Below are 24246 nucleotides of genomic sequence, written 5' to 3' on the forward strand. Positions count from 1 at the left end.
AATATGTTATATGTGACCTCACTAGTCGAAACATGACATTCTGATTAATATTACATTTGTGGAATATGAGTTATGAAGCAAAATCCAGCCATTTTTATCCATCTCAGGGGACGGCCATTTTGCCTCTTGCTATCGACTGAAGATGACATCACAGTTGCTCAAAGCTCAGGTAACAACCAATCAAAGCTCAGCTTCAGAAAACAAGTGGCAAAATGGCCGCCCACTGAGATGGATAAAAAACGGCTGGATTTTGTTGCATAACTCATATTACACTAACGCAATATTAACCAGAATACCATATTTAGACTAGTGGGGCTGCATAGAATATATTATTGTCAAAAATAAATAGTTCTGGTTTACTTCCCCATTAAACATACCCTAAAATTTAATGACTTTTCCTGGTGACTCAAAATACACAAAAAATGAAAACATATTAAAATATTTTCAATTAATCAAAAAAAAAAATCTTGAACTTACTTTAAATCTCGTATTTTATTGCACGGTAGGGACTTTGTTCACTGGCGGGGGTGGGGGATTAAATAGTCCACAGAACTGTCTGTGGTTCCACCACATCTGCAAAAGGTGCAACATTGTTTTTTAAATGGTCACAGGGGGAAACTCAAAACAGTTAAAGATGATCATTGATTAAGGATTGATCGGCCATTTATTAATGTCAGACCGGCTATTCATACAAAAGATTTGTAGTTCATAATTTCACATGGAAGAACATTTTGAAGATATTCTTGTCCAGGGTTTACTATGTGATTTGAAAATGAACAGTACATAAGGGTTAAAGGGGAAGTTAAAACTGTTGGCAAGATTTGATTAGAAAAATCACTTTTACTCGCCCCTGTACAAAAATTGCTTCACCTGAGGCACAGAGGTTTATTGCGAAACCAATCCGATCATTTGACTTATGTACTACTGTCATGTGATACAAAGTTTTAGTACATATGATTTTCTTTTTCAAATTGCAAAGTTCCCCTTTAATGGATGTGTCATAAACAAATGTCCAGTTTGAGCAAGCTAGTCACGTAAAAAAAAAAAGTCGCTGATGTGTGCATGTGTGACCTGATGCGTGGGTGGATGCACATGTGTTCTTATCAAGAGGAGTGATGGGGTGGGGGGTTGGGTAGGTGGGGGGGTACCAGTTATTTTGGTCTGCGGCTCACCACAGGCCCAGCCGTTTTCTTGCAGCACAAAATCTAGAGGATGCGCAAGAATCTACTTTAAAGCTGCACTACAGAAGAATTGTAAAGTTTGTTAACTCGAGGGCTCCCCCAACAGTTGTGAAGTGGTAAACGCGTGTATGGTGTTTTTCAACCTTTACGGAGCCAAAACCCAATGCGCTGGGTATAAATAACCCAGCTTTTGGACCCAGCTAAGTTAATTATTTCATCCAGTGAACCCAGCAGTTTGAATTGTGTATTTTTCCAATTACAAAGACTTTGGTGAGTGTATGTATGAAACTTGCGGGTTCATTACCTCCACCAGGGTTAAGAACCACTGATCAAGACCAGGGTTCAGCAAACTTAAAGAGATACTTGACTCATTGAGCCATTTTCAGCAGCAAAAAAAAAAAATGTCCAGAAGAATTTGGTTACTTCATCATTTTTCATGTACAATTATTCCATTTAAATTCAAATTCAAACCCAGAAAACAGCTGAGCCATGATTGGTCATTACCTACTTCCTCAGCACAGCTGATGTCATCTGATGCAAGTGGATTTTTTTTTTTTAAAGTAATTTATTGTACACGAAAAATTATGAAGTTATCAAATTCATTCTGGACAAAATATTAAACTTTTACTGCTGAAAACGGCTCAATGAGTCACGTATCCAATTAAATACTCAAAAGAGTCGTTTGGCCATCTCCCACAAATAGTGGGAGCCTCAAAACCAAAAAGTTTACAACTCAAGAAAATCTATAGAGAAGACAACTTCCCGGGTGGAGGTCATCTTCTTCATGGAGGACAGGACGCCGTGGTGTGCAGGTGGCGTACGAGCCGTTGGGACCAGTCGCAGAACACCTTCAAGCTGCGAGACAACTCCACGGAGTAGCGCAGAACGTCAAACGCGGACGAGACCGCGGGAAGCGACGGAAGCGGCGGCGGAGGCGGGACAACAGCATCGATCTGAAAACCACAAAGCGGGATGTCGTGTCGGTTCGCATCAATGTAAACGCTCGCAGCTGATTGGCTGCAAATGGACGAATGAAGACATCTGTTGCGGTGGAACAAGTGAGCGAGTGGCTCGGCTCAAGTTGGAGGTTGCTGGTTCCAATCTTGGGTCAGGTCGTCCTGTGTGTAAGTTTCCCTCCCATGTTCCAAAAACATGCTAGAATGTTAGCTTTATGTTAAGTCAAAAAGGTTTTTATTTCATTTTTTAATAAAACATTTCATTCTTAAACATGGCGGCTAAAAAATGCATTTACAATGAAGTATTGACAAAACCAGTTGTGATTTTTGTTGTTAAGTGGGGTTGTTCTTTCTTCAAAGTTTTTTGTCCTATTTGTCTATTCTAATGTTTTTCTGAGATTGAAAGGCGACCATTCAATTGTTTTTCTACATATGCCCTGACATTGACTGGCGACCAGTCCTCTCTTGACAGGCATTATACAAAATGTACGTTTTGTTGTAATTTTACTTGAGCTTGTTGCATTATTTTTTACGCGCAAACATTATGAACTCAAATGCATTATCTGTTTTTTTGGGTATATATTTTTTTTAAATCCTTTTTTTCTAATCTAAACAACTCTTGATAATGCGAAGGTACGTATCTGGTGTCGACCGATCGGTCCGCAGCCTCACCTGGATCAGGGCCGTCCTGACGAATCCGGCCAGCTGCAGCAGGTGAAGACGGGCGGCCCCCGCGGCCCCGGACGGCAAGTTGACACTTTGTGTGGCTGCCTGGAGCCACTCCACATGCACTCTGAAGGCCAAAGTGTGCACGTACAGCTGAGGCAGATACACGTTGGCCTACAAGGACAAACAAATGTTGCGCATGTCACTGCATGGTGGCCTTCACAAACACTCTACATTACATTTGCAACCTAAATTCTCATATTTAATCCATCATGCAATTTTACGAAGTTATTTCCAACAGTTTATTCATTTCTCTTGGCTGCTTTGCCTCAGTAAGTGGATGTGGATGCAAGATTTTGTTGTCCAATCAGGTTTCAGCCTTGTTGCCATATGAATATAATCTGCCCGGGGTCTTCACAATCAGTCAGCGTGGCTCACGTAAATTAAATAATATTAATAACGGTTTATTTTGTACAGTTCTATCAAATCATTTATTTAAACTTTATGTATACAACCCCTACCAGAATTTTTTTTGGTGCGTTTCTACAATTGTGACCATGTGCACAGCTCTAAATGTGTCTTGCGGAAATACTAGACACATGTACAGCACTTGTATATGTTTTGATTAGTCTGGCAAGTCCGAGATGGATTACCTTCAATGTACGGAAGTGCGACGCAGTCGCTGAGATGACAGGAAGACTTTGTAGTCGAACCTCCAGCAAGTCCTCAACAAGCTCGTTGTCGCGCTGAAACGCAAACGGCAAAAAATGTGGAAACTTTTCATTGAAGAAGATGAGGTTGTGGAGGGGAAGGATGAAGGAAAGGGGGATGACGGATGGAGAGGAGGGACGGAAGAGGAGGAGGAGAATAAATGGAGGAGGAGGAGTATTATGGCAAATAAGAGGAGGAAGTGGAAGAGGAGAAAGAACATGGAGCAAGATGAGTATGAGGAGGAGAAGGAAGAGAATAGGCGCAATGACGGGGAAGAGAAGGAGATGAGAGGAGAAAGAAGGAAAGGGGATAACGTGAAGGGGAGGAAGAGTATGGAAAGGAGGAAAAGGAGGTGGAGGAGAAGAGAAGGAGGAGCATTATGGCAAAGAGGAGGAAGGAGGAGGAAGATGATGAGAAGAAGAGGAGGACCAGTGTGAGGTTGAGGAGTAAAAGTAGGAGGAAGTATGAAGAGTAGAAGGAAAAGGAAGAGTAGGGCGACAGGGAGGAGGAGAAAAGGGGATGACAAGGAAGGGGGCGGAGAAGGAGAAAGTATTATGGAAAAGAGGAGGCGTAGGAAGGGAAGGGAAGAGGATGACACGGTTGAGAAGATGAAGAGGAGGACTTGTATGAGGAGTAAAAGGAGAGAGAAGGAGGAGCAAGTATGAGAGTGAGTAAGAGGAAGAGGCGGAAATGAAAAAGTGGGGCTTTGGGGAATAGGAGAAGGAAAAAGAGGGGAAGGATGAAGAAAGAAAGGGGAATGATATGGAGTGGCAGGAGAAGGAGAACGTGTGGAGGAAGAGTGCAAAGAGGAGTCCAATGGGGAGAAGAAGAGAAGGATGAGGAGAAGAAAATGAGGAGGACAAGGAGTTATGGCAGTATTGTGGTGACCTCGAGTTGTAGTAGTTCCAAAGTCTTCCTGATATCGTCCATTTGATCGACAGCCGATTTGAGCACCTTGCAAAGGACGCCGTTGTGGGCGTGGCGGCACCGCGAAGGCCGCAGCAGCTCCATCAACAGCAGGAGACGCAGGAGACAAAAGGCAGAGTGCTTGTTCACTGCCCAGGAGAAAACACCACCATGATGATGATGACGCATCATGATTGCCACACTTTACCAAGACAACAAGAACACCAGCTCTTTGAAATTCTGCTTCCAAATGACTGAAAAAACAACACTTTGGTGTCGTCAATCAAAGATTTCAAAGGACCAAAGAGTTTGTGGCCTCGTGTGTCCTGAATGATGAAATACGTGTGTGTTTTGGCGCAAAACCATCAAATCATTTTTCCCCATTGGAATGAATGGAAACACCATTAATCCGTTCCAGCCTCCCCCAAAAACCAACAAAACTGTCGTCATGTGTTTTGAATGAGAATATTAGCAGCCTCTAAAACAGCGGTGCCTTGACATACAAGCCTGACAAGTTTTTTGAGACATGAGCCAAACTTGCGCAAACTTGACATGCGTGTTTGAGAGTTGGTCATGTTAAGTACAATTAGTGAATATTATATAACTCAGCTGGAGGTTACTGTCAAACTAAACAGCAACCACATACTGTTGCCTGCGCTACCTTGATAGCATTTATTGCAACTTTAAAAGTGCAGGACGGATTCCTCAACATGAGAATCCGAATATAGCGAATGCACAAGTACACGTTCACACAAAGAGAAACGCGCAACCTGCCACCGACACCTCAAGGACGGCCACATTCTCACCTCAAACTTTTCCACCAACTGTCTTGACTTTGTCAGGCCAGAGTTTCCACCGGATGTTTTTTGAGGTGGCTTTTGTTTCTAAAAAAAAAAAAAAAAAAAACGCTCTTAAAAACTCAAATAGGGCCTTGTTGAACTCATCACTGTATAGACACATTTGAACATTAGTAAGACTAAAAAGTTTTATGTGGTAAGGAACGCAAAAAGGGAGGGAGGCTTTAAGATGGTGTATATGATTGCATTCTTTTACTATTTTTTTGTTTAATTTACTATTCAGTGATTCTCAAAGTGTGCTCCCTCTAGTGGTACACAAAGAATAATGGAATGTTAAAACAAGTTATTTCTTCAAAGAGGAAGTCAACCCCCAAAAACATTTTTGACAATATGTTCTATGCAGCCCCATTAGTCTAAATATGTTATTCTGTTTAATACTGCATTTCATTTATTTTAATTCAAGCAGCAAAAAACATATCCATAATAACCAATCACAGCAAAGCTTCAGAAAACAGGTGAGCTGTGATTGGTTGTTGCCTGAGCAACACTGATGTCATCTTCAGTCGACAGCAAGTGGCAAAATGGCCGCCCCCTGAGATAGATAAAACTGGCAGGATTATGCTTCATAACTCAAAACTGTAATATTACATGTTTAGACTAGTGAGGTCACATATAACATATTATTGTCAAGAAATGTTTAAATTTAGGAGATTTATTAAGACCAGTTAAGTTGTATTTAAATTTTAAGTACAATATACTTAGTAGGGTATAATTCTATTCATGCACTGAGCTAAAAATTTGCCAGTAGTATGATGACGATTTGATCTTTTGTGGCAATAACTCACATTTCCTGTTCCATGGTCATCATGACGCGTTGAGCTCTGCCATCACCTTCTGTAGATGCATCATAAAGAAAGGCAAAAAAAAAGAAGAAGCGATTTTTATTTTGTGCATGTTTTCTCAAAAATTTTATAATTACTTTACGTTTGTGCTACAAGCCGATTCACTCACCTGTATGATGCAATGACGGTTGTCCTATACCGGCACTGTGAAGCCGGTGCACCATCCATCCAAGTCAACATTCGTTTGCAACACTACTAAAGGCGTTGGCTTTGGATAAATCCATGTTTTTGGAAGACACTAATTTTAGTGGCAACGTGCACTTCAAACGAATTGTCAACGGTTCTTGTGAAAATCCGCAGCTAGCTGACATCCCATGTAAACGTTTAGCGGAAGTGCTGGTAAGCAATGTACCATCTAGTGGTGGATGTTGTTATTACAATTGAAAACTGATTAGTGATCTATTTGTTTGTTTTTAATTTAAAAAATTGTTAATTGTTTTCCAACATTGAACACCTTTAGGGGAACTTTTAATTTAACACAAGCAATGATTAATTCAGAAAAACAAACAAATGCGTCACCATCAGCCAGGATGAATTTGTAGTATACTTTCAGTTTACATACACGCACGCACACAGTGTGCAGCAGGAAGAGTGTGGGTGTTAAGGAGCAGCTGCTTGGAGACAATCATCTGACTCTGTTTGCTCCTGGTGCAGCCATCATCATCATCATCATCATCATCATCATCATCATCTTCCACCACGATGAGCGTTCCTTGGAGGAACATGCCCCGAGTCGGTATCAGGTTAAGATCTGTTGCAGATGAAAAAAGGTGCAGGCCGCGGCGCGAGCTTGTGAAAACATGCCATCTACGCACGTCCTCGTTGTGAACACGCGTGTCATCAGAGTGGCACCTGGGAAAGCCGAGGGTTGCGCAACGCCACTTTCCTGCGTTGTGTTGTAACGGAGGGCTTGTCGGCATGCTGGCAAGCGTGGCGAGGCTTGGCTCGCATGCCGGCAGATGCAGATAAAGACAAGAAGAAAAATAAGTTTACAGTAGATTATGCTAGGCGATTCAGAAGTTCATACTTGAGTAAAAATCTTAAAATATTTGACATTAATTGCACTTTTAAAATTCTTAATTTTTAAAATTACATGTGGACGTCCTTTTGTTGCCAGGTAGAATTTGCAACCATTTTGTCCATCAAAGAAAAATTACAAAAAATTTGATACTTTACAATAATGCTAATAATGTTGTCACAGACAACAACAAAAAATACGGAAATCAATTCATTGGATTCTGCTTGCTGGTTAGGTTGCACTTGCACATGGCTACTAGTTTTAGGCGGCAATAGCAGATTAGCCCCCCCCCCCCCCCCCCCAAAAAAAAATCCCAGTCAGGTCATGTTTGGATGGCCTTTGTTGCTAGGCAAAATTCATATAGCTCAATATGAAATATGGAAACAACTGTCATTTTCACAGTTTTAACTTCTTGGCAGTACCAGAATAAGGACAGGAAGAACCTTCCTTGAAAACTAAGTGTGACCAAATTGTGATTTTATTCATAAATGCCAAACGCCATCTTGTGAATCCAGTGAAGAGCTGCCCTCCTAATCATCACTGTAGCCCACATCCTCCATGTCCCGAGCCCCCCTGTTGCTAAGTGGCAATTGAGACAATGACTCGTTGCACTTATTTCTGCATTTCCTGTGTGTGTGTGTGTCACACGCTGCCAGTGTCGGCTAGCATGGGCGGACGCACACTGGCTACCAGGTGCATAGTGCGGGAAGTAAGCCAATAAACCGGCGGCCCAGTGAGCAAGCCAACTGGGCCCCACGGCCACGTGCTGCCCTCCTCTTAACCCATTAGTGTTCCCTCTAGAGACAAACAACGATCTTATGATACAATGGGACCAAACAGTGGAACAACTACTAAAATGAAAAATTTGCCACAATTCGCTACGGCGCTAGTTAGCAGTAAACGACAAAGACTGGTCACGTTTCCGGATTGCGTTGCTCTCTTGTCATTACGACAAAAGTAAACAAACAGAGTAGACTAGAGCAGACCAAAATTTGTGTCAATGTGGTAGCCATGTTGGCAGGGGCGACTTTCCCATTAAAAGCAGCGTACGGATGTGGCGGCCATGTTAACTTAGAATTGTTATGGAACACACATAGTCATAGATGTTAGCTTAGCATCTCCAAAGGCAAAACAGCATGTCGTATGGACCTATTCTTGTCTATGGATGTTGTTTTCATTCCAGCCAGTAGTGTACACGTTTCTCAATCGTGCTATTTTTGGTACAGTAAACTTATGAAAAAAAGTAAATGCTAATATTGTAGCTCATGAACGTGACCAGATGAGTGCAATTATCCTCACTCCAAATAAGATAGGTTTGGGACTTCTCAAACTGTTCTAGGTTTTGTTTTTTAATATTTAGTTAGAATACTGGATGTTGCTAACCTATGAAAAAAGTAAAAAAAGAAAAAACTTCAAATTTTCCTATACCCCACACACACACACACACACACAGAAGACTTTTATAGTTTGTAATACCACTTTTGAGGAACTCAACAGCAGGGCTAAGTCCAAGATAAGGTCAAAATGCAAGAGGCCAGCGCACACCAGGCGCATCCCGGGGGTTCGCCCTCTTCCCCCAGCTCGTCCCCTAGGGCCGCAGATGCAGCAACCCAGACAAGGCTGCGCTTCTCTGGGCAACACAGAGGCGTTGCTGTGCTCCGGTTCCTGGAGCCCCGGCGCTCCGATAGAGAGGCCCTGCGCCCATGCAGGAACCAGAGGGGGGCGGAGGGAGAGGATGCAAAACACATCTGGCAGCTGCGAAAAACCCTGCATGCTACGAGAGAAAGGGCACGGCGTAACACGCGGACCTCCACCAAAGCATTTTCGCACTTTTTGAGGTAAACAAATATTGTAAAAAAACAATTATCAATACGATAGAGGTCAGTTTTAGACAGCAAACTTCAATCAAATGAACCCAAATTGCAAAAATGTTGCTAATACTTGACAACCAACACCAAAAGTTTGAAATTGCCTATAGATGCCACAAAATGGCGGCAAAGCTCCTCCACTCACATAAACGCTAACAGCAAAAGCAATACTTTTGACATTGCTTGGGCGCACAAACAGTATCTATCATTTACGTTGTCAATGCTTTAGTAGGACGCGTTGATATTGTAGCATTATGCTAGTAACACATTAAAAACACAGCCACAGCTTAGCTCAGCTAATAATTGTTTGCGGTCGTAACTTGCTATCGCTACTGGGCTACCACCACATAAGCTAATGAAATACACCAGAAATACACCAGGGAATGGAAATTCACAAGTACACAGCTGTGACAATTTCAATCAAGTGTTCTTAGGAAGTATGTACCCAAGTGCATTCTTAGAAAGACCGTATTAGCCAAGTTCATGAGACCAATGATGACTAATGATGACCAAATATTTATGTTTTGTGTTAATATGGGCTGCGGCGTCCATCCAGCTGCTGGTCCACCGGTACACGAGCGAGCTAGGTTGCTAGTGGGAGCTAGCGGCTAGCTAACATGGTAGCTCGCTTGCTTGCTGACCATAATGTAGTTAACCTAAAAGTCAAACAGAACTAAACAGTTGCTAAGCAGTGATTAATTTAAGTACCATAGTTTGAGAATCACTTATAGAGTCAACACTTGTGTGAATGTCAGAAAAATAAGAAGCGACGGAAAGGAGGACGCGGTGCATGATGTGTACGTGCGTGGGTGCGCATCTCTGCAAGGTGTCTCACTTGTTTCTTTGCGTGGGCGCTGCCGACTTGCCGAGCATTAGGCGGCAAACAGGGCGCGGCGTTCGAGGTGGCGGTGGGCGAGAATGTGTGCTCATTTAAGTGCGTGTGGGTTAGGGCGTGTGCGTTCCTACTCGACTTCTCACAATGGCTTGTTTTTGTTTGTTTCTGTAGAATTAAACAAGTGGCTGGGTACAAAAGGGAGAAAGTAGAGCTGAGGAGAGCGCAGTGTTAGCGTTTCGATTCGCAGAGTAGTACAGTGAGAGGCGGGACAAGCAGCCGGCTGGAGCGCCGGCGCTGTTTGCGGCCAGCTGTTGGCCTATTAAAGGCCCATCTGCACACAATAGGCTCTGTCTCAACACACACACACACACATGTACATGTATACGCACTGAGCTTGGTTATTGCTTGTGCGTTGCAATCAGACAGAAAGAGAATGCACAATAACAATTTGAGTCATTGTATTCAGAGACTACCATGCAAAATCTTTTAATCTTGTTTGCTTAGACCTCATATTCATGGAATCCCTCCGCATTGCTGCTACCTACATACAGTACCTACAGTGGATATAAAAAGTCTACACACCCCTGTTCAAATGCTAGGTTTGTGATTTTTTTTTATTTTTTACACAGATCGCGACTTTAATACTTCTCTATCTTGATCTGTGTGAAGAAATGGGAAACTGCTATATTACACCACTTTGAAGACACAAAATGGAGAATTAAGCCAATAAAAAATGAATTACAATTGTACAAAAACTTTTTAATAAATAAATAAAATTAAATACTCACGGACGTCTAAAAATAAACTGGACTCAGTGGCCTCCCGTGCCGGAAACCAGAGGGCAGCCATCTTGCGTTGCCATTAATACCGGCAACTTCTGCATGGTTTTTGCTGAAAACACGGTTATCAGTGCATGCTATACGCCAGGATTGAGACCCTCGCAAAGAACGGACTTCCCAGTCTGCATCGACCGATCACAGTATATTTTATCTCAGCATGATGAATTGTGGTTTACAGAGATTAGGGTTACATTTCACAGCATTTTTTTTCCTGATGGTCTTCACTTTCATTTCATTGTTGATGGTTCTGACAACATGATGTAGACGAATCTTTGAGTGGCACTCGGAGATATACCTCATGACTTATTGGAACAACCGTACGCCACGCACTAGCAATTTTGCTATGGAGATAGATAATAACATGAAAACACTGCTTAGTGAGTGGTAACGCAACATGGCCGCCATTGAAATTCAATGCCCAGGCTATTTTTAGACGTCCCTGGGTTTCCTGTATACATTTTGTAACATTCTTCTTTGGAATTTTCTGACATATTGTCCAAAAAAAGCATACTTCGACTTGCCTTTTGAGCATTAGCGCCACCCACAGGCAGAACTGGAGTAGCAGTACTAATCACCGCTTACGAGCACTTGCTGTTTTCATCGCTGCTTCCGCTAACAAACTTGCACTTGCGGGTACGCTCGGGAGCAAAAACCTACCTCTCTTTGGCACTATTGTTCGGCCTTGGCAGAGGTCTACGATCATTCTACTTAAGGAGGTCATTAGCTCGCACACATGCACAATAATAAAAACCCGACAACGTGCCAAATTAAATTAAAGCCAGGTGCTGTGGAACAGCTAGCTGTCCCAACCACATACCTCTCAGTGCGGTTCCATCAAGTAAGCCACAGCGCACACACACACACACACAATGTTGCATGCAGACACATGCAAAAATATCTGTCCCAATACGAAAATAGGCCCCGAGAGGTTGCACCTGCACCTGTGCCCTGGTCCACACCTACACACAGGTGTCAGGATGTGACACGCACACACACATAATAGGAGGAGGGAGGGGGAAATACGAGAGCGGGGTGAAACAAAACTGCGGTTGACCGAAAGGCTTATTTGGTGATACGATCTGTGTGTGATTTTCATTTTTAACCAGGCTGCGGGGCTGATTTGCTTAAATGTACGTACAACGATAATGTATGTATTCATTTGAAAGAGAGCACATTTCATGGCGAGTATTTTGGATCAGGGTTTTCTTCATACGATACGTGGCGTGCTTCAGTATGAGAGCCCAGTGACTCATTGCGTTAAATGAAATGATGAGGCACAGGTGACGAATAATCGGAAATTCACCTCAACGACACAGACAACAATGTGTCATTTCCAAAGTTTGATTTATGTAAATGATGACAGTCAACCAAGAGTGTACTATTATTTGGATAAAACAGACATTTTGTTATTGTGATGTCCTCCACTTACTAATTGATGCAATTCCATCAATTATTATTGCATTATTGCTGCATTGAAAACATTCTAATACTAAAATTCACATGATTATTTACCCCAAACATTCTGTTTGTGTCATACAAACATATGACGCCATCATGTGGAATAACACTGTTACTGCATCCCAATTAATCTCACGACAGCTGTGACTATATTTTTTTTATTTCTTCTCTCAGCAGGGGTTCTCAGACTTTTTGGGTCCAGGGACCCTTAACATGAGAATGTATTTTCACCCTTATAACCCTAAATAAGTAATTTTAACCAAAATGTGCAAAAGTGTTTACTTGAATGTATGAAAATGTGAAATGTATTTATTTATGCGGGACAAAGCCCCTGAGATGCAACATCTCTTTTGCTAGGGGCTCCCACACACACCTGAAATCATGCAATTCTAAAACTAACTAAAAGTGTCATTAAAGTAAAAATGTCCTTAATTTTCAAATAATATCATACATGAGCTTTCAGGGTAGTTTATTTTTACTTTAATTATTACGCACTACCTGGTGACCTTTTTTTTTATATTTATTATCTTGCACTCGACAAATATTTGATATGTAAAATAACGCCTGACAAAAAAATTAAAAGCAATAAAAATTAATGCATTTTGAGGGGGGGGGGGACTAAATATCTTGCTCTAATAATTCATTAAAACTAACTGTATTTTAAAAACTAACGTCAAAACAAAATAAAAGCAAACAAACTATAATGAAACAATCAAAACTATTATAACACTGGTGCACACATTGACTAGCAAAGTCAATACAGCAAACACGCCTCATCCCAGGTTCCAGGTTCGTGGTCCCGCTACTTAGCAGACTTTTGTTTTACGCTGTGTAAATGCGAAAGAAGACTGAAAGCAAAAAGTAGGCCAACAGCATTTCTAAATCAGGCTAGTTTGTCTTGAATATTTTGTAATAAATCCTTTGTACTCCTGCTTCTAAAATCTACAGCAAAAAATTATTTGCAAGTCTTTGGCCATGATAATCGATGTATATTGTGAGATGATAATTTAATTTAGTTTGTTAGTTTGGAAAAACGGATTACCGGTATTTATTACCAGATTTTGTCTTCTCTGTTCATTAACTGATAGTCCTCTTTGCCACTGCTGATTGTTTACAAGAGTTATTTGAAAGCTGTAGATTCTAGCAATTAAGATCTGCCTCTGTTCACACATCATCATCATCATCATCATCATCATACGACCATTTATGGGCAGTCTGAAGCTCTGGGTGTAAATACTTGAGTATGCTTGTTTCGATGATGTGCTGGTCTCCAAATACATACACTTAAAAACTTATATACATTGCCAATTATCCTGCAGGACCCTGGAGACCCAAGTCTGAGAACCACTGTATACAGTATGTGTTGATAATTAACTTCTGATTACGCCAACTCAATATAGTTGTCACTTTAAAGAGAAACATATCACAGTTGGTTGTCTAAGTAAAATTGTTTTAGTAAAGGCCTCAATCAGGAGTTAAATAACCTTAAGGATCGTCCGTAGTTTTCCTTACGGCTCGTCGTTGCCCGCTCCGATGGGGCAGGAAATTCCGGTGCCTTTGAGGCCGCAGTAACCTTGGGGTTGTTTCTTCAGGTACTGCTGGTGGTAATCCTCGGCGTAGTAGAACTACTGCAACTCCATCATTTCTGTCGTGATGGTGCCCATGCCCTTCGCCTCCAGCTCCTGTGGATAAAATACACATGGGAGTCATGAAAAAAATATGCAATTATTTGTGTCACTGCGTATGTTGCAGCCGCATTGTTTAAATGAGCTTATAAAATGTCAACAATGTTCTTTACAAATAATATGTTATATGTGCCCTCACTAGTCTACACTGTAAAAAAAAACTAATGTAATATAAAATACGTTTAATTTACTTATTTCCCTGTATTTTAAAAATAACATTTAATTTACAAAAATAAACTCGACAGCAGGGGGCAGTGCTGCATAAAATGTCAGAAATAGGCATACATTCATTGTACTTTGGGTTGAGAAAATGTTCAGTTGTAAGCAATAAACACACTATTAACACAAAAAAAACACCAAAGAAATTCTCATCTTCCCACTAATGTTAAATGCTGTTTTGTATCTGCAGCACATTGCATGTGAACTTTCCATGCCGGCGAGGGCACGTATAAGCGTTTGCGTTGATTGACAGAAGAAAGGAGGCAAGGTCCTCTTTCTAGTGCAGCGGGTTTCCCCGCGGTGGGACCGCGCATCATCTTCGCATCTCCTTTGTTGAGACTCGCGTCGGCGCTTACACTTTCCTAAACACATTGAAAGGCGCCTTCAAACGCTTTCAGTCTCACGAAAGAGAGCCGTGTGATTTTCTCCCGTCGTTCAAAACGGAAAGGCTACTTGGCGGCGCGGTGGGACTTGCTGTGGGCAACAAGTAGCTCAAGGCGAGGTCTTCACACTTCAGAACAATGCGGATATGAGGGAGTTCGCCTTAGGGGAGTTGGGGAGGAACTATTGCCAGAATTTGTGTTGAACAGAATCCATTTTTATTCCACACAGTCGAGCAGTTTTGGAAATCAATACTGTACATACTTTTTGAATGTGGAGAGGAGATAAAATGTAGTGCCGTAAACCCAATAAGCCAAGTGAATAGCAAAAATTAGAGTGGAACCTCGATTTAACCGACTCATTTGGGGGAAGCGGTCGTCCGTTGGAGCCTATTAATTGTTTTGTACGTTCATCATAGCTTAAAAATGTTCAGTACAAAATTATTGTAAATATATATATTTTTTATCGAAACCTATTGACAAGTTCCAAAGTTGATAAAACCTTACCTTATTGGTTCTTGGGGGGAAAGAGAATGGTGTGCATGTGGTCGCGTTCATTAGCTACTATGTTACCGCTTTATTTTTCGCCTGTGTTACGATTTGATCAACTGCAGTGTCCTGAACCAAAACCAGCATCGTCCAGAGAGATGTACAATAAAAACATCATCCATAGATATTAATAGGTCGATACTACATGCTACTTTAAACGAGGTATGCGCCTATGGCGGATGCTAAGCTAGCGTCTAAGCTTTCCATTACATTTGTCGGAAGTCTCTCCTGACATTTTTTTTTTTTTTGCCTGCTCTAGTCTACTGTACGTCTGTTTATTTTTGGGCAAAACAGCAGCACAACACAGAAACAGGTGGTGTCCATTGACACTAACATACTAACCAGCAACTTTTGGAGCATTTTGAGTGGGCTGGATACTATTTTTTTGTCCGTTGAATATGGGCTCCGCTGGGAGTGTGCAGTGTTGTGAGCCTGAAGTAAGTCGAGTTGGGGAGTTTCCATTTCCTTCGTGCTCGTTATCTGTGTTTTGATTTTGTATTTTTGACAATTTCCCCCATTCAATAAACAACTGAAACTGCATCACTTTAGCAACTGTGGCTATTTTTTGAAGTTCAATTTAAATAAATAAATACATAAATAATACTAATATTTTTTTTTCTCAACACAACCACAACACAAAGCAAGAAAATTGACCAGATGACAGCTAACTCATAAAATTGTAATACAAGGACCAACTACAGTTTAAACAACATTCCGGAAACCAAGATCCGAAATACAGTACAGTACATAAGTATATAGTACAGAAGTATCTATATTTTTCATGTAATTTGTACTTACGTGAAAATTGATACATAGAAATAGAAATATAGATACTTCTGTACTACCCTAAAACAATAAATAAATAAATAACGAGTGCTTCTGCCACCTCTACTTGGGAAACTGCATGGATGATACAAAAATGTTCAACATATCCCACAAGCAAGGGTAAATGAGTGCACCGGTATGAAGTACAGTTGTCCACACGGGGGCAGCGTGGCACTTGGTATGCGGGGCTCTGCCGCAGAGGCTTCTCTAAATCAAAAGCGATGCACCCTGCAGAGAGGCTGAGGCAGCAGCTGACCTCCAAGTCCTCGGCAGCTGCCTGCTACAATGTGAAGGCTCTAATCCTCCCGCAGGAGCGTCCGCCGGCCAAATCCCTGTGCATGGAATATCAGAAGAGACGCGCGTTTAGTGTTTTTAGCGGCGTGACACAGTAGCATGTGCTACATTAAACAGCGTGCTAGCACAAGTGCCGCTCGGCTCGCCGTGGCCTAATTAACCACTCATCACCCCGGAACCACGGTGGTAGCAGCGAACCCTTCGGGGGGATTGGGCACACAACATCCAAGCTACATCACCCCCTCCCAACCCCTTGCACCTTCACGCTCCATCCTACGGCAGTCACAACACGGCCGCCATTTTAGAATCTATAAATCAGAATGCAGGGCGTCACGCCGCTGTGGCTAACCTGACGCGGCTTTTCTCGCTCGCTAGCAGTGGCAGCGCGCAGGAGGAGGGCGAAGCATTCCGCGTGAACGACACGTCAAGATCTTTGCCTGACAGAAGCATAATAGTGTGTACATTACCGTCACATTTGTCACCTCAAAAGTGTGAAATAAACATGGGCAGACATGGAAGGAAAATGTTATGGTTCAGGTTGGCCAGAATCAAATATAAGGTCCGCAAACATTGGGTCATTTGGCGGGACATGCTTTTGGTACAAAGGCCTTCAGTGGGGACTTACCTGCACACAATTGTGCCACATATCACCTGAAGCAGTTCAGAATCAATATTCATCTAATGACATGACAATTACATGACACAAAAATGAAATAAAAGGCACCATACAATCCATAAAGTTTGATTATTAAACATAATGTGCGCAGAACCGATACAGATGTTTTTTGCGAGTTGAACTTGGCTGTAACAAGTTTTATTCTGACTAACCAATCAGAGGCAGAAAAATTATGTCATCAAAAAGGCACTATTAAGGCCATTATGCTGCATTCGAGGATGGTCGAAAGTCGGATATATCCCAGTTGGCTTTTCCCCAATTGCGACCTGAAAGCATTCGAGGTGAAAGTAAACAACCAAAATGGCAGATAATGATAAATTGTTTTTATTTTGACCTCCAGCAAACTTGCCTTTTCGTAATTTTGCTTCATTTATTGTTTTTATCTTATTTCATAAGCATTTCATACAGTTCGGTAGCTCACCGTATAATTTCTGCAGGGAGATAGCGTACCGTAGTGTTACGTGAAGTTGAATGAAGAAAGCTATCTAGTTTTATACTCGAATAAATTGTGTTTTACCATTCACGGTCTGTGTTTCCAAAGGGGTCGCCATTATAGAGTGACGTCACATTGGTGAGTGGGATTTCTGAGTTCCCGTACACACTTCCTGGTTTGAAGTCTGAAAAGTCCGACCTTCCTGCTTTCTTCGAATGCAGCATTAGGACACATTTGAAATCTGATTGGTTAAAGACACAATACCATTGGTAATGGCCAGCACTTCTGTTTCTAAAGGCACTGGGCGGATTAGATCGACATGGCAGCATACAGGTTTAAATCTGATTGGACAAAAAATATAACATCCACAAACAAACGCTATAAAATCAAGAGAATTGATCTTTAGGAATAAATTAAGTTAATTTAAAAACTGTTTCAACCATTAAAGTGACCTAAAACTTGTAAAAAGAAAAGAAAAAAATTTCGTGAGGGGAAGTAAAAATTGCATTAGTGTACACACCTTCTAATAACTTGGGATAAGGCTATGTTCAGATTCAATTAAACCTACCACCATTAGAAGTCACTCTGATTAACCCCAAATCAAGTTCAGCTGTTCTACAATGAAGACCAAGCACCCTGCATTAAAAGGCAACACTTTTGGAGTTTTTTTATTATTTTTATTTTTTGCAATGACAGTGGCCAAAACGCACAATATACTTTTATCTATGCAGCGTGCTTTTAATTGGCCCAAAGTTAAATAAGGAGGAACAATTGGTTTATTATTGTTTTTATTAATACACACTAGTCACCATTTGTGGGTATCCACCTTTTCAAAACGATATCATACGACATGATTTTATTACAATTTTGCTGAACCTCCAGGGTCACCAGATCCTGGTTTGAGAACCACTGCCTTACCTAATACGGCATTTTCTGTGTGAGGACCCGAATAATTAGCCCGGCCGCTACATTTGGTTATTATCATTTAGAAGGGATTGTTAAAAGGAGGTGAGGAAAAAATGTCACACTAACCATTGTTTTGCGCAGCCATATTGTCACAACTAGAAAACAAGTTTGTAGGGATGAATAATTTTGAAAAATAATCTGTGACTTTCCTCAATATCGCAATAGCGATTTAATACGCCATTATTTTTTCAAGGTCCTCTTCCTATGTATTATTTTTTAAACAAACACTAGCAATAAATTGTACTGAATAACGATCAAACATTTATGCTACATAACATGTTTTGGTCAAATGAACTATAAATTCAAATGAAAGACTATTTATTTACCTACTCCAATTAAAGTTGTTAACTTTATAGTGACCTGCAGTCATGTAAGCGCTCATGACGTCAACTTCACAAAATTCTACCAAACAAGTGTGGCCTAAGCATAACTCTTAAAACAGATAATAATGCAAACCAATGAGTGGCTTTAACATGTGGTGCTTCTTAAGAACTGAATTTATTTAGACACTATATAAATATACAAATACTGTGAATAAAAAATACATATACGGTACATATAGAAATTCAAGCCTATCAACCAAGCTACAGCCTTTGCGATTTGAAACTTGCATTCTACTACATTGCAATGTCGAGTTGAATTCGATTAAATGTTCAGCCCCACAAGGTTGTGTGTATGCGGGTGTGTGTGTGTGTGTGTTTCCGAGCTCGCCCCGGCCCAGTCAGCCTCCCTCATGCCTGTCGGAAACGCTTCCCCATCAACGACATGGCCGAACGGGTGTATTTCTACCCGCGTTCCCCCTCGCTCAGACCGCCGCTTTGTGCGGCCGAGTCCTCCTCGCTCTCCATCCAAGCAAAAGAGAATGAGAACGCCAGCGAGAGCTTGCTCGAGCCCCCCCTTTCACACGACCACAGACACTCGGGCCCCCTGCAACACAAATAGGACGTGACACCCCGAGAGAGGGCGGAGGTTGTGGAGGGGAGAGTGGAAATGTACGCGGGTCCCATACCCCACTGTGTCGCTGCCTACCTACCCACCTCCCCCCTACAGTCGCCCGACCTACCCCCGCCCGCCCGCCCGCCTTCGGAAGGCCGGCGGCCACGCTTTGACATAGACTTTGTGACACTCGATGACTCATGGCGAAGACATTTGAAGACGGATATGACCTCAATTTGCCGATTTATGTAATCAGGTCTCAGTCTAATCCCAACGCAGACGCTTACTGCGACGTTGCATGTTTTTTGGTTTGATGCGACAAGGACAGTTTTTGATTTTTTTTATTACATGTGTATATCGTGAGTGACAATTCATATTTTTGTTATTATTTCCTGTATTACCCCCCCCCCCCCAAAACTTGTTTTTGTATTTTTTATTTTTACAAATGTTTCTTTTTCTTGTGGGGCTTGATAGGTTTGTATTAGACACCCTTTAATAATAAAAAAGAGAATAGAAAAGATGAAAAACATTTTTTTTTTAACTTCAAGACATCAGCTGTCCAAAAAAATTAAAATAAAAAAAAATAAAAAAAGAAGAAGAGCTTAGATTAGTGTGATGCAAAGCACGATTGGAAAAAAAAACTTGCTTGCTTGTAAAATTCAGATCTGTCAAAAAAGTAGAACATGAATTTCCATCCTTGTGTGTGTGTTTATTTGTATACATTTACCCCCTCGCGTTTACAGTGTGGGTCAAGCATCCATTTTCTCTCGTCTTCAGCGAGCGCTGCAACATTTTGTGAAGCTGCCGCAGACGGGGGAAAAAAAAATCGTCTTAAGATTCCGCCGTCCCCTTTTAACGCCCGTGCTTGGCAAACGTGAGAACTTTCCCAAAAAGTCTCCACGTGACCTTGTGCGGCTCGAACACTCACGCGCACATTATGCGCCATTTCAACCCCCCCCCCCCCAAAAAAAACCTCGTTCCCAACCCCCATGACCTCCTTTCTATCTTTCAAGCTTATTAAGTTGCCTTATCAGAGGATGCACTCACCCCTCCGAGGCCTTGCACACGCAACGTGCAGGTTGGCTGGATAAAACCTATTGTTTGTACACACGCGCGCACACACACACGCCGGCTTCATGCCACCACCCTGCCCTCCTCCGAATCAACCCTTCGCATCGCTCCTCTCCCAGGGCCTTAAGGGTGAAGATGTGGGGTGAGGATGAGGATGAGGGAGGGAAGCTGGAAAAGAAGGGGGCGACGCAAGGGGGAAGAGGGGGGTGGGGGGGGGGGGGTTGAGATGCACTCCTACTTTTGCGCTTGGCTCCAGAAGCCTTTGATGTTCTGCAAATTTCAAATTTCATTATAGAAGAACCCGCTTCTCCCCTCCCCCGCTCTCGTACTTAAACAAGCTTTTCAAGCACCCCCCCTCCATCCCCCTCCACCCAACCCCAATGCTGAAGTTAAGAAACTGAAAGCCCTGCAGAAGAGACTTTTCATATGGGTTAATTATTCATCGGGCTGGAAGGGTGTGAGCCAAATGTATGTCTGCATGCGTGTGTGTGTGCGTGTCTGGATTTTCTTTTTCTTTTGCCACGCCTGTCTTATCTCTGGCCTCACCCGCCCGCTCTTGTCACCCCATCGAATGCGCGCTTTCTTTTTTCCGCCGACGCGAGAGCGGACGGCCTTTTCGGCTGTAGTTGCTCAGTGCCATTTTGGAGACGGAGGCGGAGGGGCGCCAATGCGGCAAGGCGACCATTTTGGTTTCCGAACGCGTCAGATTTGCGTTCCCGGCGGATCGCCAGTCGAAAACTGCGGCGCCACTGAAGTCGCTGACAGATCGGCGGTGTCAGCAGCGGAGAGAGAGGGGAGGCTGTCAGATGTTTGTAAATGTGTGTTTTGTGAGTGCGAAGTAGGTTAGAGAATCTCAGACGTCAACTGGGGAGCTGACAAGACGATACGCTCCATACGAAGAGGCCTTTTGTTGCATGTACGCTCTATTAGCAGTTCTTTGGATTTGTTGCTATAAAGCAACAGTAGGGGTGTAACGGCACATGTGTTGTAAAACATCATACATTATAGGAGATATGTCCAAGTATTAGGGGCGTCAAAAGTAGTGCGTTCATTTTGAGTTCATTCAAAGTTACTCTAACGGCACTTTTTTTTTTTTTTAATGTACGATTAATGGAAAAGCCTTTACTGGGGGGAATTCCAGTCGCAACGCAGCAGACACGTCCGCATCAAAATTGAGCAGTAATAAATTAATAATAATACTGCATATTTGTGGAGACTGGTGTCAAGTTGTAATTTACAATTTTAAAAATGTGCAGAATTTCACAAGTTACTCTCATTATGAAAAGAAAAATGCACTAAGCTGTCACCAATGTCTTACAGATGCAATTATGCCATCTAGAGGCAGAAAAATGACCTAAACACAAATTAATATCACAGTATCATATCATAGTGGTATGTAAAAGTATAGTTGACTTTTTTGACTTGTTAGTACAATACATTAGCAATTCCTTATAAATAACTATTTGGTTTTAAACTTCATCATCGTCATCTTTTACACATCTTCGTTATGTTAAAATGCAAAACACTCGAGACCCTTGAATGGTGGCGCTAAAGATTACATTTATGAAGATAATTACATGAGAAACCAAATTTAGGACCATCAAATTGAACTCATTCACTCCCAGCCATTTTCACTGAAGCAACACCCTTCACTCCCGGCTGTTTTACTGGATTTGGATTGATTTCGCAAGGCCCACAGAATATTGTGTTCTATTGCTATAAAAATATGGAAACTACCAAGGAAAAAAGTATATTTCTGTCTGTTTCCGTTTTGCAGCAATTAGCGTAAGAATATTGCTAAGTCTCGTCATTATTCACAAATCTGTTTAAAACACTGGGGGAAAGAGCCTTTTTGCAACATGGCCCTGGATGATCTCATACTCTGCTGCCACCTGTTGACAGTTTTTTTGTTGTAATAACTACCATTGCTTTAAGGTGCATCAAAGCCTTCTGTATGCTCCAGCATAAAAAACGTATAAATACATTTTTTGGGACCATGGCAGTATTTAAAATAGAACGTTTTTATACGTTTTTGGGAGCAAATGAGTTAATAAATAACAATAACAGATTTTATTTGTAACGCTCTCTACATTTATGAAATAAATCTCAAAGTGCACATTTAAACCACTTAAAGGTGAGATTATAAATCAGAAAAGTTGTGTTGTGTGTTACCACATTCATTTGCTTCTCTAACTACCAAACAACTCTCACAGTTTGCCTGATTTTGTATCAAATTTTTTAAAATAAAGTTTATCAGCTGTTGTTTAGGAGGCAAAGTTGTAATTTTATGCCTGTAATAACGGTCACTAAATGTCAGATGGGTCACGGTCAGTCTGATTGTCAGCGGCGGTGCGTTTTGTCACCATCAGCTGATAGGTTGTCACTCTCGTCTCTCTGATGTCATTACCTTCCTCTATTTATTCGCTTTCAATTACCACCCACTGCCCCCGGTCTCAGCTGCCACCCCTCTCTCACCTCCGACCCCAGCCCAAGGCCAAGGTTGGGAGGTTGTCGTCATGGCAACAATCCACTCCCAGCCCTTGGTCTGTGACAGCTGACCCCTAAGTTAAAAAGGAGGGTCGTAATTCGCTCCCCCACTGATTGCGGCTGAATGGCTTTTACGGCGAGCTGATGGGGAGGATCAACGGAAAGATGGACCGGCGGACAGATGGATGGAGCGAAACAAAAGGGAAGGCGGGCGACGTGTGCCACTCCAACGACCCATGCGCCCTCTCTTGTGCTCCTTCAGCGCGAGGGCTGTCGAGAACGAGGATGTAGATGCGATCAACTGAACACAGGTGGCTTTGCTTAACTAAACGGCGTCCAACTCGGAGAGGTCGCCACTCCAAAGTCAGCCACTCCATTGTTATTCAAACAAACGGACCAACTCCACGCATCGGGTTTAGCGGCGACACAAGCACACTTGAAAGCTGGAAAATTTGCTCAATGGGAGCAGAACAGTGACATATGAAAATTAAAGTGCAACTTCATTTAAGCACTGATGATGCGTACAGCATAATTTAGTTGCAGGTCCAAATTTTTAAAAATATTTTCCTCTCATTTAAAACAAAACGTTCTTTGACGCAAACTTGTTTGGAGACACATTTTTGATGGCTAAAATGCAGAGCAAAAAACTGTCTATTTAACCTTGTGTTGTTGTCTACGCATAAAAAAAAAAAGCCCAGTTACCTTCGGTCAACTAACTTTTAAATACTTTCTCTTCGACGCCTGAATGTTTGTTTTGTTAAAAACTGTGACCAGCCGAGCGTTGACAAGAGAAGGACTGATCTGACAAATCGTAGAACTGACATTTGAAATCAAGAGAACTCTTTCTTTTGACTGAATAGAAATAATTTGACCTTGGGTTGGATGTGATGGAGAATTTGCTAGTCAAAAGATAAATCCTCAACATTTGATAGGAGAAAATATTCTGCTGCTGCTGCCAGAGAATTTAAAGGAACCGTTGGCTGCCCTTTGACTTCGGCTACCCAAGGTCAAATATCCTTGAAAAAATCAATAAGGTTCTCTCTCTGACACATGAACATCGAAGGGATCAGTTGAAAACTGCAACCAATAGAGATGTGGCGTGAGACAAGGTGTGAGCTCGGCTAAATCGGAAATCTTGGGACCGATACCGTTTAAAATCAATAGCAGTCTTTCGTTGAGACGGAGCAGTAATCTAAGAAGATGATGGCTTGAAAATGGTGGGTGGGAGAATACTAAAAAGACCTTTGACCCAGCCATTTCAGCTAAAAAAAAAAAATCATTTAAAATCAATAAAGTAAAATAGAACAGTGACACGTGGACGTCTGAAAGCAAACGGTTGAGAAATGCTACCAACCTCTTGAAAAGAAACCGAAGCTAACAGAATCCAACCATGGCTCATTCCAAAATAATATGATCAACGACGAAAATAACAATTTCCAAACAACTCAAAATCAGCAGAGAATTATGATGATGCTGACAACATATGTCTACAGTTTCCACCAACCCGTTTTTAGCGGCAGGTACTGAATTTAATCAGTAATCAGAAAACCCCCGCCGATTCACTAGTCACCATTCGTCAGTAGGTGAG

The 24246-nt window shown here is 41.8% G+C and overlaps 2 protein-coding genes across 6 annotated transcripts in view; both read right to left on the reverse strand.

The window, feature by feature from the left end:
• Positions 1 to 645: 645 nt before the first annotated feature.
• On the reverse strand, positions 646 to 7407 carry LOC147162775 (uncharacterized). 5 transcript variants are annotated; one of them, XM_086094928.1, is made up of 7 exons: positions 6972 to 7407; positions 6063 to 6870; positions 5227 to 5304; positions 4403 to 4569; positions 3457 to 3549; positions 2810 to 2977; positions 646 to 2134 (listed from the first exon to the last, which is right to left on the reverse strand). In XM_086094928.1, exons 4-7 carry the CDS (start codon positions 4523 to 4525, stop codon positions 1964 to 1966), a joined length of 555 nt encoding a protein of 184 aa, XP_085951054.1. In that variant the 5' UTR covers positions 4526 to 4569; positions 5227 to 5304; positions 6063 to 6870; positions 6972 to 7407; the 3' UTR covers positions 646 to 1963. The 5 variants fall into 5 exon arrangements, with proteins under 5 accessions (XP_085951054.1, XP_085951053.1, XP_085951052.1 ...); XM_086094927.1 differs by having other exon boundaries at positions 6063 to 6111; positions 6229 to 7407; XM_086094926.1 differs by having other exon boundaries at positions 6063 to 7407.
• Positions 7408 to 7461: 54 nt separating this feature from the next.
• The window catches only part of msrab (methionine sulfoxide reductase Ab), a 58629-nt gene continuing 41844 nt past the window's right edge, over positions 7462 to 24246 (reverse strand). The window contains 1 exon segment of the mRNA XM_086094207.1: positions 7462 to 13819. Within this exon segment, the coding sequence (XP_085950333.1) occupies positions 13646 to 13819 (174 nt within the window). The 3' untranslated portion in view covers positions 7462 to 13645.

The sequence above is a fragment of the Leptonotus elevatus genome, chromosome 14, assembly GCF_054856555.1.
Source record: "Leptonotus elevatus isolate MCC_2025b chromosome 14, RoL_Lele_1.0, whole genome shotgun sequence".
NCBI classification, from domain to species: domain Eukaryota; kingdom Metazoa; phylum Chordata; class Actinopteri; order Syngnathiformes; family Syngnathidae; genus Leptonotus; species Leptonotus elevatus.

Bases quoted from the DNA above. Each gene is read 5' to 3' on its own strand.
- LOC147162775 (XM_086094924.1), bottom strand. From the start codon at position 4,612: ATGATGCGTCATCATCATCATGGTGGTGTTTTCTCCTGGGCAGTGAAC. The intron at 2,978-3,456 runs GTAATCCATCTC...TTGTCCTTGTAG, and splicing joins CGCACTTCCGTACATTGAAG to GCCAACGTGTATCTGCCTCA. The intron at 2,135-2,809 runs GTGAGGCTGCGG...TGTGGTTTTCAG, and splicing joins TCAGGACGGCCCTGATCCAG to ATCGATGCTGTTGTCCCGCC.